Genomic DNA, 13026 nt, shown 5'->3' with positions numbered 1-13026 from the left:
ACGCTAACAGGGAGTATGTTACAGTGACACTACAGGGGAAACGCTAACAGGGAGTATGTTACAGTGACGCTACAGGGGAAACGCTAACAGGGAGTATGTTACGGTGACGCTACAGGGAAACGCTAACAGGGAGTATGTTACAGTGACGCTACAGGGGAAACGCTAACAGGGAGTATGTTACGGTGACGCTACAGGGGATACGCTAACAGGGAGTATGTTACAGTGACGCTACAGGGGAAACGCTAACAGGGAGTATGTTACGGTGACGCTACAGGGGAAACGCTAACAGGGAGTATGTTACAGTGACGCTACAGGGGAAACGCTAACAGGGAGTATGTTACAGTGACGCTACAGGGGAAACGCTAACAGGGAGTATGTTACGGTGACGCTACATGGGAAACGCCAACAGGGAGTATGTTACCATGACGCTACAGGGGAAACGCCAACAGGGAGTATGTTACCGTCACGCTGAGGCGAAACTGATCTCAGTAAACAAAGATATTTCTGGAATGACAGATAGAGGTTGTGGCTCTACAAAGTCTTTCTCATGAATAGTTCACCTCTATCACCTCAATCTGTCAACTGCATTCCACAATAACAGAAGTATAGTATAGCATTAGACAAATCGAACAATAGACAGGATCTTATGAATGCATTGACAATGTACTTCAAGCAGAAAGGAGTTATGAATGTGAAAACTAGGGCCCACCACAGAGAGGTGATAATAAACACGAACACACACGGGCGTGTGCGCACACATGCACTCACACGGCGCACGCACACGCAAACACACACCAGCCACAGCTGGAGTTTCTTTACAAATTGAATAAATGCAGATGGCATGGCATTCTGAAATTGTTTTCCATATTAAATATACAGCCCCAGATTCACAAATTACACATGAAATAAGATCAGGTCTCATTCCAATTCATTTCACATCACAGGGGGAATATGCTAATGTTTAGTTGGGGGAGAGGCAGTGAGAAAATGGGAAATTGGATTAAATACAGCCTGAGGCAACTAGGGAAGAGGATGACTAGAACTAGAGAACTCGCATTTTCTGACAAACAGGCTGAGCTCAGGTGCCGTACGAATCAAGCATCAAGGAGTGCTGATCTAGGATCAGCTCCCTCGCTGTCCATGTAATTTTATTAATTGTGATCTAGAAGGAATTACTGATCCTAAATCAGCACTCCTACTCTGAAACGCTTGATAAATAGGAGCCCGTGTGATTGCTGAGCTAAAACACAGCTCCACGTCTTCATTCCAAACCACTACCACCCTGCCCACAGATGTAAAAAAGAAAGACAGGGGAATCACTCCAGTCCAATTTGCTCAATATTTCTCAAATCTCCTGCCCCTTCCAATACGATAAACAGATTTCAACACAGGGGCAGGACAAAGTCCTAGTCAAAGAGAATCAGCTAATACATTCTGTTCTGTGAAACTAAGCTACTAATGCCGATGGCCTTTGTGGAAACCAAATCTTTAGACAGGACTAATGGAGAGTTCCCTTAGCCTCTATCCAACAGGACACCTTACCAGTGTCTATCGTGATGACCTAATTCACTGGCTTCTCCTGTAGTCTCCCTCTGCTGATTCCACAGCTGCTAGTGTAGAGGTGACAGAGAGTTGGCAAATGAATAGTCCTCGCCTCACAACATCAATATATAGGAGTATTCATATGTTCTCAAGAAAGAAAGAATTGGGAATTGATTTTCTCAGAAAACATCGGGTTGCATGAAAATTATTCATTCCCAAGAAAGAATTGTGATTTTGGTACAAATTTGCATCCGTCATATACATACATACAGACACTTACACATCAATGAACACATGCTGTGCATCGAACAACAATAGGCTATTCTAACAAAATCCCTACAAGTTTTTCACATGAACATCATTGAACACTGGGCACACTGGAAAACTGGCACTACAACCAACATATATTATTATTGGCCCCTGTCCCAACACTGGAAGCAATAAAAGCTCTCACACGCTGCTGTGCATCACAATCAAACACTGGCACTATAAAACCAAAGCAAATCATTGGCCACGGTGCCAAGTTCCAACATCATCTCTGTAAGGGCCCCAACTCTAGGGGCCCTAACACTAGGGGCCACACAACAACTGTCAACACAATTACACTGCAGGGTGTCACATAATTTCTCTCTCCCTCCATGAATGCCAGAGGTTGTTTCCTGAGTGCGGCATGCAGTGCCTCTCCAAATCACGGGGAGGGAGTGAGCGAATGAGAGGGGGATTAAAGGTCTAATGCCAGCAGATGAGAAAGAGAGAGTGAGAGAGATGCATGGAGAGATGGGGAGAGAAAGAGAGAGAGAGAGCGAGAGAGATGCATGGAGAGATGGGGAGAGAAAGAGAGAGAGAGAGCGAGAGAGATGCATGGAGAGATGGGGAGAGAAAGAGAGAGAGAGAGCGAGAGAGATGGATGGAGAGATGGGGAGAGAAAGAGAGAGAGAGAGAGCGAGAGAGATGCATGGAGAGATGGGGAGAGAAAGAGAGAGAGAGAGCGAGAGAGATGGATGGAGAGATGGGGAGAGAAAGAGAGAGAGAGAGCGAGAGAGATGGATGGAGAGATGGGGAGAGAAAGAGAGAGAGAGAGAGCGAGAGAGATGCATGGAGAGATGGGGAGAGAAAGAGAGAGAGAGAGCGAGAGAGATGGATGGAGAGATGGGGAGAGAAAGAGAGAGAGAGAGAGAGAGAGAGAGAGAGAGAGAGAGAGAGAGAGAGAGAGAGATGGATGGAGAGAATGGGAGAGAAAGCGAGAAAGAGAGAGCGAGAGAGATGGATGGGAGAGATGGGGAGAGAACGAGAGAGCGAGAGAGTGAGTGAGAGAGATGGATGGATGGATAGATGGAGAGAGAGAGAGAGAGAGAGAGAGAGAGAGAGAGAGAGAGAGAGAGAGAGAGAGAGAGAGAGAGAGAGAGAGAGAGAGGGGGAGCGAGAGAGAGAGAGAGGGGGAGCGAGAGAGAGAGAGGGGGGGGAGAGAGAGAGAGAGAGAGAGAGAGAGAGAGAGAGAGAGAGAGAGAGAGAGAGAGAGAGAGAGAGAGAGAGAGACATCACACTGGATCTCCAATCCAAAAGGATTCATGTTGGAAACAACTTCACAGCCGAGTCTACTTAGAGTATGTCTATGGAGGCCATAACTCTCTGCTGACTATACCCAGCCATAATTAAAATAGCTGTTAAAAGTTCATATAGCTGTTAGAGTTACACATTAACATGAGGTTCATAATATCAATGTATGAGCATGTCATAATGACAAATAATCTGTGTACATTCCTCACACTGAAGCAGGTAATGTGATACCTTGTCACGTGTACCTGTTGAACGTATTGTAGCTAGTCCGCTCTAAAAGCTTTTTTTCTGACCAGTGTCAGTGTCCTAATGTATATTATGCTCTATTGGGGCATTACTGAGGGATGGTGACTGCAGGGAGACTTGTAATTCAGCTATCCAGATGGTCGTAAAATCCTGCGCTATTAAGTGCCATATAATGCATGCGTAATAGTCGTTTTTCCATTACATTATGGAATTACCACTCTTGCACATATCGCACAGGAGACATGCACCCAGTTAAGTGCAGATTTAGTACATAGTACACACCTCGTTCCTCTTGTATTTTGACAGTGATTTCGATGAACGGTTCAGTCTCCCTGTCCAGGCGCATGGCTATCACGATATCTCCACTCTCCTTGCCCACGTTGATTGGGGTAATATCTGTCTTCGGATAAACCAGCTCAAAGGAGGCTGCCTGAAACCTGGCTGGGCTCAGGCTCATAACGACAGAACCGATGCTTGCATCTTCGGAGACATTGAGGAAGACCATGCTACCAGAGTCCAACAATGCCCTATGCATCCGCCCTGCCCTTCCCAGGCTGCCCAACTCCCCTGGCTGGCCTGGGCGCAGTGGGCACCACTGTCGTGGGGTAACCGTGATCTCAACACCCTTACTGATTCTGCAGGGCCAACCATGGTCTTTAGCAAAAACATAGAACTTGATTGCAGATGGGAGGCCCAGTAGGGAGTCCATTAGCAAAACTTCGCCAGTTTTTGGTACCACATAGAAACTGCCGTTTTTGGGAACAGGGAAGTACGTCAACTCTGCGTTCTTTCCACTGTCCGCATCAAGCGCTTCCATCGTGTAAACCACAGACCGGAGTGGAGTCGCGTCATTCAAAGTTAATTTCAAGTCTGCATTGCGAAAAGTGGGTTCGTGGTCGTTGGTGTCCAAAACATCCACTTTCACCGACGCAACCTGAAAGGCAACATGGCCCGCTGAAACGCATGTTTGGCAACACAAACTTACACTCAGTAGGTATTCGAAGCGCTCTTCCCTGTCCAAAATCCTGGAAGTTTTAAGCAATATATTTCCCTGTTTATGGTGGGCAAAGACGTGAAAATCCTCGCTGCCATTCCCATAGAGTTTCAAGTGCATTCCCGATTCTGGACACCATTTTTGCGCGTTGATGCGCTTCACAGGAATGCTTAGTCCATTCACTTTTGATGCCTTTGGCGAGTTCTCAAATACATGCCCATGAAAGAAAGGCAGTCTATCATCCGTTTTATATCCAAAAACAAACAGACAGTAAGTCAATAAAATATACAAAATCATGGTGGTAACAAGTTGTACCACCGAATGGTTCAGGAGTTTCATATGTGACAGCAAATCAATGAAAGGCAAAAATAAAATGCCCCCGTCTGGTAAAATCAAAAAGCTGTTACATATTTGTCCGATGTCTCCTCCGTGAATTGACCTGGGTCTACTGAACTTTCACCTTAGTATCCGGTGAGATCTTCCGACTGTCTGTCGCTGTTCCATGCAGCACTACGTGCAATCCACCGCTGCAGGCAGTTACTGGTTGCTCGCTACCAGCAGCTTTCAGCCCTGGCGTGCTGGACAGCGCCAAGCGCGGGGGCGTGGCGCATAGGGACGGAATTCTCGGAGAACCCAACCCCATGTGACCGCCTGGTAGCTGCTTGCATCCTGGGATCTAGTCCGTTCCACTGCGGTTAATTAAGAAGTCTGTGACCAAATAAACTACTTGTGCAAACATGAACCATTGAGCACTCTCAGTTATTGATCTCCACTCTTTAGCCCGAAGACTTAGCGGGAGTCAAATACAGACGGTGAAGCAGTTCTCTCCTGGCACAGTCAATTCCAACTCAGATATTCAATGTATTGTGGAAAGCTAGGAACATGACACATGGTAGAGACAATATGAATGGGCAACATAGTGGCAAATTAGGAGTCAAGGTTAGGCTGTTGTAAATGAGAACTCAAACAAAAATACTTGAATTGTGAGATGTAGCCTTTTAATAGAGTGAGAAAAGGGTCTTGCAAACTGGGCAGTAGCTCTGTGCTCTGTGTTCAGCAGAGTGTTAACAGTCAACCGGTGATCACTGGTCCATGCCTACCCAGCCACCAGAACACCCCCAGCATTGTTATCTTCAAGTGCAACACAAAAATTCTCACAGTAATTTCATGGCTCATGACAATTTGACAACAGCTAAATATGTGGGTACGGACTTCAAATGTGATGTTGCCAAATTGTTTATAGTGTCACATATTAGATAAGAGGGTAACAACATGATGGAACCTGGATGTTTGGTTTCATCCAGAACTCTCCTGTAACCTCTGAGGTGAGACAGACACTTGCGTTACATCTACATTTTTCACACTTCCCCCAAAACTTGCACACTCCCTGTCGTGGATTTATAAACATTGAATTGGTGTAAGCATTGGCTAGAGGGAGTTTCGCCCATTGTTAAATCCATGACGGCAGTGTGCAACACGCTTGGGTAGAAGGGGGTCAAGGGCTCCTTCCTGGCCAGTACAGAAAGAGGATGCTTCTCTATCCTAATGAGATCTAAGAGGTTACAACTGTGTTAGTTACATCAATTATTAATGAATATGAGTGCATGTTGTTTGTGTATTAACCTCACTTGATGTGTGAGAGAGAGAGAGAGAGAGAGCACAAATACCATGTATACATTCCATATTCATAATGATGATCTGAATGTCATAAACAAATGGCACCATTTTTATATATCATATTACATTATGAATGCCCTACTGCAACTGTCAGTGTAAGAGATGACACGAGCAAGCACAAACTGGCACACCTAAGGGTGTACTTAGTGTGTGTGAAGGTGGCCGAGATTCTGCCTGCAGGGATGAAAAACCAACAGGTTGAACACACACACACACACACACACACACACACACACACACACACACACACACACACACACACACACACACACACACACACACACACACACACACACACACACACACACACACACACACACACACACACACACACACTACAAAATATACCATGAGGAATACAAAATCTGTGAGAAACCTTTTTTTCATCCCTCCTACAGCAGAAATAGGGGATGCCTATTTAGTTGCACAACTGAACTGAATGCATTAAACCGAAATGTGCCTTCCACAAATAACCCAACCCCTCTGAATCAGAGAAGTGGGGGGTCTGCCTTAATCATCATCATAGCAGTTGGCGGTTAACTCCCTTGCTTAAGGGCAGCACAGCAGATTTCTCCACCTTGCCAGCTCAGGGAAGGCTACCTGCTGCAAGGGTACCATGGGAAAAAAATACTACCCACAGCCCGCAGCTAGCTTCATGCTTACATTTGGCCTGATTCAGACTTAGGAAGTGTATGCCTTTCCTATGCGTTTTGAATTAAGCACTTTTCAGTATTTGGTATTCAGACCTAACTTGTTTAACATAGCAGTGACCCTTTCTCCTGTAGTCTCAAAATGATTCAACATTTTGTTTCATGTAATAAGGTGTATTTTCTACTTCAAATGGAGCACATGTAACAGAAAAGAAGACTGGTCTCAGCACCAGTGTAACACACGTGATTGTACTTCGTAACACTCTTGTGTTGTGTTTTTAAAGAAAGGACTGTACAGCCAGCGATCCCAGCTGATTGATGATTATTCTGACGATAGACACATGGAAGCACATTGGATATGCAGGACAACGGTATGTTGATGGCCGTAGATTCGGGATTCTTCGCTTGCATGTCAATATCAGACTGGGTACAATGACAAAAATATACTGAACAAAAATATAAACGCAACATACAACAATTTCAGAGCTTATACAGAGTTACAGTTCATATAAGGGAATCAGTCGATTGAAATATATTCATTAGGCCTGAATCTATGGATTTCACATGACTGGGCAGGGATTCAAAACAGAAAGGAAAATGCCACACATTGCTGTTCATGCTCCCAGGTGATTTTAATGATACAATGTTTTCGACCTTTAGGTCTTCATCGGGCATTAAGGCCATGAGGAGACAGTGTTCAGCCTGTGGATCCAGAATGATCCCCTTTGAGGAAGTTTCCTCTCAATGTCCCCTCCCCTGCGTGACATCTTGACCATTTCTATTCCAGTGTATCTCAGAGAACTAATAGGATGTCCAGCTTGTACAAAATGAACAGCAACCAGATTGCTTGTCTCACCTGTCCGTATGTTGCTGCGGTGCTCACTGATCGGGGGGAGGGGAGGGGGGGTAATCAGATTTAACCACAAAGTCTCTCACATTTGGTGAGCGTAACGTGGGGGATATTTAAAATGGGTTTCAATTGTGGGACAGTATGAATAACGTACCAGTGCTTCCTGATAATGTCCTGAAATAAAATCAAATCCAATTTTATTTGTCACATACACGTGTTTAGCAGATTTTATTGCGGGTGTAGAGAAATGCTTGTGTTTCTAGCTTTAACAGTGCAGTAATATTTAACAGTCATATCTAACAATTTCACAACAATACACTCACATCAAAAGTAAAGGAATGGAATTAAGAAATGCCTTCCCCAATGGTGAGTATTGGGTGAAGCATGATGGGACATGTTCTGCTTCTTCTTTAACTTTTGGTTGAAGGCTTTCCAACTGTGTCAGTCCTTCAAAACAATCATTGGCATGCAGGGATGCAGCTATGGGTGGGCCTTGGAGGGCATAGGCCCACCCACTGGGGAGCCAGTCCCAGCTAATCAGAATGAGTTTTTCCCCACCAAAGGGCATTATGGTTACACCTGGCCTGCAGTTGTGAGGCCGGTTGGGCATACTACCAAATTCTCTAAAATGGCGTTGGAGACGACTTATGGTAGAGAAATTATAATTCAATTCTCTGGCAACAGCTATAGTGGTCATTCCTACAGTCAGCATGCTAAAGTGGCCTTTTATTGTACCCAGCACAAGGTGCACCTGTGTAATAATCATGCTGTTTAATAAGCTTCTTGATATGCCACACGTGTCAGGTGGAAGGATTATCTTGGCAAATGAGAAATGCTCACTAACAGGGATGTAAACATATTTGTGTCCAACATTTGAAAGAAGTAAACATTTTGTGCATATGGGACATTTCTGGTATTTTTTATTTTAGCTCATGAAACATGGAACCAACACTTTACATGTTGCGTTAACATTTTGTTCAGTGTAGTACAATATACAGTAAATGTAAGTACCTGATGATAGACACAAGGAAGCACATTGGATGTGCATTACAAGAGTATGTTGATGGTTGTAGATTTGTGATTTGTCTGTTAGAATAGAAATAACTGTAAATTAGCAGGGAGTTAATGCAACCATTACAATAACAGCATGCTGGCGAACTCGCTCATCCCAGGAAGCCCCAAATATCTAACAGGTACAATACTGTATATACATCAGGATATGTACAGTATTCAATCATATGAAATGTCATTCAAATAAGTTGACTCACTCACATAAGTATACCTGGATCAGTGGAGGCTGGTGGGAGGAGCTATAGGAGGATGGGCTCATTGTAATGGCTGGAATGGAATCATTGGAACGGTATCAAACACATCACAGATATGGAAACCACATGTTTGACTGTTCAGATTTTCCATTCCAGCCATTACAATGAGCCCATCCTCTTCCAGCTCCTCCCACCAGCCTCTACTGACCTGGATGCACATGTATCATGCTTAGGCTATTGGCTAGGCTAATGTGGTCCTTTGTAGCTCAGTTGGTAGAGCATGGCGTGTGTAATGTCAGGGTATTGGGTTTGCTTCCAGGGACTACCCATACGTAAAATGTATGCATGCATGACTGTTAGTCGCTTTGGATAAAAGCATCCGCTAAATGGCATTCATTATTATTATTCTACAGATGGCGACAATTAGCATAACTCTCCGATTTGGCCCCTTTCCCACCAAACATTCCCTTGTTCATAGAGCAGGTTTGCTGCATGAGCTAGGCGGTGGAGACCAACTACAGCCAGAGAGGAAGGTAAAGAAATCTTCCCAACTCGGTGGAAAAATCTGGTGCCAGGCTCCAGGTTTGAACTGCCATGCTTGTTCTGCGATCCATTATGATTCCATGATGATTCCATGAAGTGAGCTACATGTCCCAAATTATGGAACAACTTGTTGTGCGGTAAATATGATGCATTATTGCTAGGAACCCACAGGATCAACCACACAGACATGACAGAGGAAAAGGAAAACCAATGTTGTAATGGAATGATGCCAAATGTAGGCTAAATATTGAGAGAAAACAAAAACAAAATAAGCCCATTAATGTGACAGTTTATAACGTGTGTGTGTATTACTGATGTCTAATATCTAACATTATACAAATTGTAAAAAAGAAAATATTACAAAAAATGAAGAAAAGTCCAGGCTGAAATTAAAACATTCTAGAGCACATAGAGGTTACATTTGGCCCGAATGTTACTGCACGAATTTGGCTTGTCATCTCATTTGGCTTGTCATCTCATTTGGCTTGCGTCAAAGAGTCATCCCTGCAAGTTATTTAAAAGGCCACACAATTTCAATTCTGCGTAACGGCACAGCATTTCATATACTTCACTGTAGGAAGCGGCACACCAGTCATGTTGATTTGATTCAGTTTGCTGCCATATGACTGGTTTCACATTTGTCTCCTGCGAGAATGGTCTTATTTCTATCGGGCAAAAAAATACATGTGATGTTTTTCCACTTGCAACCGACAGTTTGGTCGACCTTATTCGTCGTTTCCTCGCACGTAAAGCTGGCGGAACTATGAGAGAATTAAGTCAAGGTCAGAATATGGCGTATCTGTAGACACACACCCGCTACACCTCCAGCTCTTTGATCTCCACACCAAACGCGTACTTTGCTGGCACTGGATTTTCCCCATGCATAAATTCAAGGTCAGAATATGTAGAGAGGAAAGTGCATTGAAAGGGAATGAAGTTATATTTATGGACGCGTAGGGGAGAGTGGGGTAAATTGAGCAAAGCGCTTAGTTGAGCCACCGCTTGTTTTTAGGAAACCATATACAAAATTAATAATTTGATCAAATATTTAGGAAGATTCCATTTCATGGAGTCTGTGAAGGAAGAAACAAAATGGAAAAAGTCGTAAGCAAGTTAGGTTTTCACCAAGACAAATTTTATTTGTTGTGTTAGAGGTTTCATGATGCTTCGATCTAAATCAAGTAGATCATTTAAAGATTGTTCTATGCATCAGTTGGGGTCTCCATAAGCTTCAATTTGAGGTCCTGAACCTAGCATGAAAGTGCATCCTTGTAGCAGTGTGGGCTAATATAGTAAAAATATGTGGCAAGTTGAGCAAATTTAATGTACTCTTCCCAGGCATAATGCAAGGCATTGTCGCAGGGATATGTGGTAACACCAGGGCCTCGTCTATGTTAAAAGTGCTTTAAAAAAGTGCAAAGTGTTTGTTAGGTGTTAAGCCTGTGTTAAAATAAGTTTAAAATGATTAAGACAAAAATGTGATTGTGTTGAATTGTGTTTGGAGAATAAAGATAGACATGGTTTTTAAAAGGTAGTGGTAACATTTCATTCAGTACAGAAATTAATAGGTGGCTCAACTTACCCTGTCCCAAAGCTCAACGTACCCTGTCCCGAGGCTCAACCTACCCCCATACCCAGGGTAAGTTGTGCCAAGAGACTGTAATGTTTACATTCATTCTAATTATTTCCAGGGATACACAACATCCTGAACTATATGTCGATATCTTTGTTAGAAATAATTGTATATTTCCCTTGACTGAGTGATACTGAATGTAAACATGGCTCAACTTACCCCACTCTGTACTAACTCTAAATTCCCCCTTCATGAATAATTGACCAAATCCATTCCCTTCACCCAAGTAGAAGCAGCTTTAGCTTCTTAAAGGCAATGGTTGAAGTGTGCTACAGGAGCAGTACTTACTGTAACTGATGTAGCACATTTACCTGTGTCTGTGCTCTGTCTGTGCCTTAGAGAGAGAGAGAGAGAGAGATATGGAGAGAGAGAAAGCAAGGGATGGAGTGAGGTGGCGGAGGGGAAGCCCCTGAACTGCGGAATGTCCACCTTACTTGGATGAGTTGAACAATAAGGAAGGAGAGGGATGATAGCCATGGCCTTGCATTGTGCTCTGAAGGTTAACTGCCTTCATAAAAATAAATGATTGAATACATTGATGGATGGATGGCCAGACAGACGGATGGACAAAACAATGAACCAAGGAATGAATGAACCCCTAAGTGAATAACTAGGCATCAAAACTATTATTGTAGTTCAGTTCTACATTTATAGATTCCCACTCCTCAAAGGAAAGTTTCAGGGTTTTATTGTCACGTGCATTAGTACAGTGAAATGCCTTTCTTGCTTGCTCTTTCCCAAAAATGCAGTAGTTTATATCAGTACTACTATACGTCAAGTAGAATAAAAACACACAAGAAATAGAAATAAGAAGAACAGGAGAAAGTAAGTAAGCTGTACACAAGGTCAGTTCCAGGGTCAGTTCCAGGGTCAGTGCCAGTACCATATTTACAATGTGCAGGGAAAGTGGCGTGGTAGGGTTAGATATGTATAGGGGTAGGGTGACTAGGCATCAGCATACACACTGAGTGTACAAAACATTATGAACACCTGCACATTCCATTACATAAACTGAACAGGTGGATCCAGGTGAAAGCTACGATCCCTTACGGATGTCACTTGTGAAATCCACTTCAATCAATGTAGATGAAGGGGAGGAGACAGGTTAAAGAATGATTTTTTTAAGCCTTGAGACAATTGAGATATGAATCGTGTATGTGTGCCATTCAGAGGGTGAATGGGCAAGGCAAAATACTTAAGTGCCTTTGAATGGGGTATGGTAGTAGGTGCCAGGTGTACCGCTTTGTGTCAAGAACAATCAACAGTTTCCCGTGTGTATCAAGAATGGTCCACCACCCAAAGGACATTCAGCCAACTTGACACAACTGTGGGAAGCATTGGAGTCATGGGCCAGCATCCCTGTGGAATTCTATCAAAGCCTTGTAGAGTCCATACTCCGACAAATTGAGGCTGTTCTGAGGGCAAAAGAGGAAGTGCAACTCAATATTAGGAAGGTGTTCTTAATGTTTTGTACGGTGTCGGCCACTCATCTCTGCCTTTTTCTGTGTTCACGTCTAACCACATTGCATTTTGAAGTATAGGAAATACCACCCATTTTCAAGTCCATTCTCTCATGTTTCATGCCTCTGACATGCGGTAATGGTAAATTTACTTTCACCCCGGCCTATATATCACGGTGACAAAGGCATATGAACTAACAGGTTATAGGGTAAACAACACAATTATCACAACAAATAGGTTGTAATATGGCTTTTTTCCCCTGGCTTTGCTTCCCACGCACCACTACTGTTGTACACTCAGTGTATGATAAACAGAGTAGTAGCAGTGTACATGATGATTTTACATGAGTGAGTGTGCGTGTGTGTAGAGTAAGTACGAATGTGTGTGCATGTTATGTGTGTGTGAGCAAATGAAGTGTTTGTGTGTCTGTGTGTGTGTGCATACATGGACCTGTGTGTCAAGATTTTGATTGTATAACTTAATAATAATAATAATTGTTAAATAAAAAAGGGCAAATTAAGTCATACGATCAAAATCTTGACACACAGGTCCATGTATGCACACACACACAGACACACACACTTCATTTGCTCACACACACATTCCAT

At 43.3% G+C, this 13026-nt stretch overlaps 1 protein-coding gene across 1 annotated transcript in view; it reads right to left on the bottom strand.

The window, feature by feature from the left end:
* Nucleotides 1–4813, bottom strand: part of LOC123990241 (neural-cadherin-like) — a 163424-nt gene extending 158611 nt beyond the window's left edge. Inside the window, 1 exon segment of the mRNA XM_046290823.1 lies at nt 3628–4813. Within this exon segment, the coding sequence (XP_046146779.1) occupies nt 3628–4678 (1051 nt within the window). The 5' untranslated portion in view covers nt 4679–4813.
* Between the last annotated feature and the right edge of the window lie 8213 nt (nt 4814–13026).

Source organism: Oncorhynchus gorbuscha, linkage group LG02 (genome assembly GCF_021184085.1).
Source record: "Oncorhynchus gorbuscha isolate QuinsamMale2020 ecotype Even-year linkage group LG02, OgorEven_v1.0, whole genome shotgun sequence".
NCBI classification, from domain to species: domain Eukaryota; kingdom Metazoa; phylum Chordata; class Actinopteri; order Salmoniformes; family Salmonidae; genus Oncorhynchus; species Oncorhynchus gorbuscha.
Note: the sequence above shows the minus strand (reverse complement) of the source record. Positions and strands in the feature narration are given on the sequence as shown.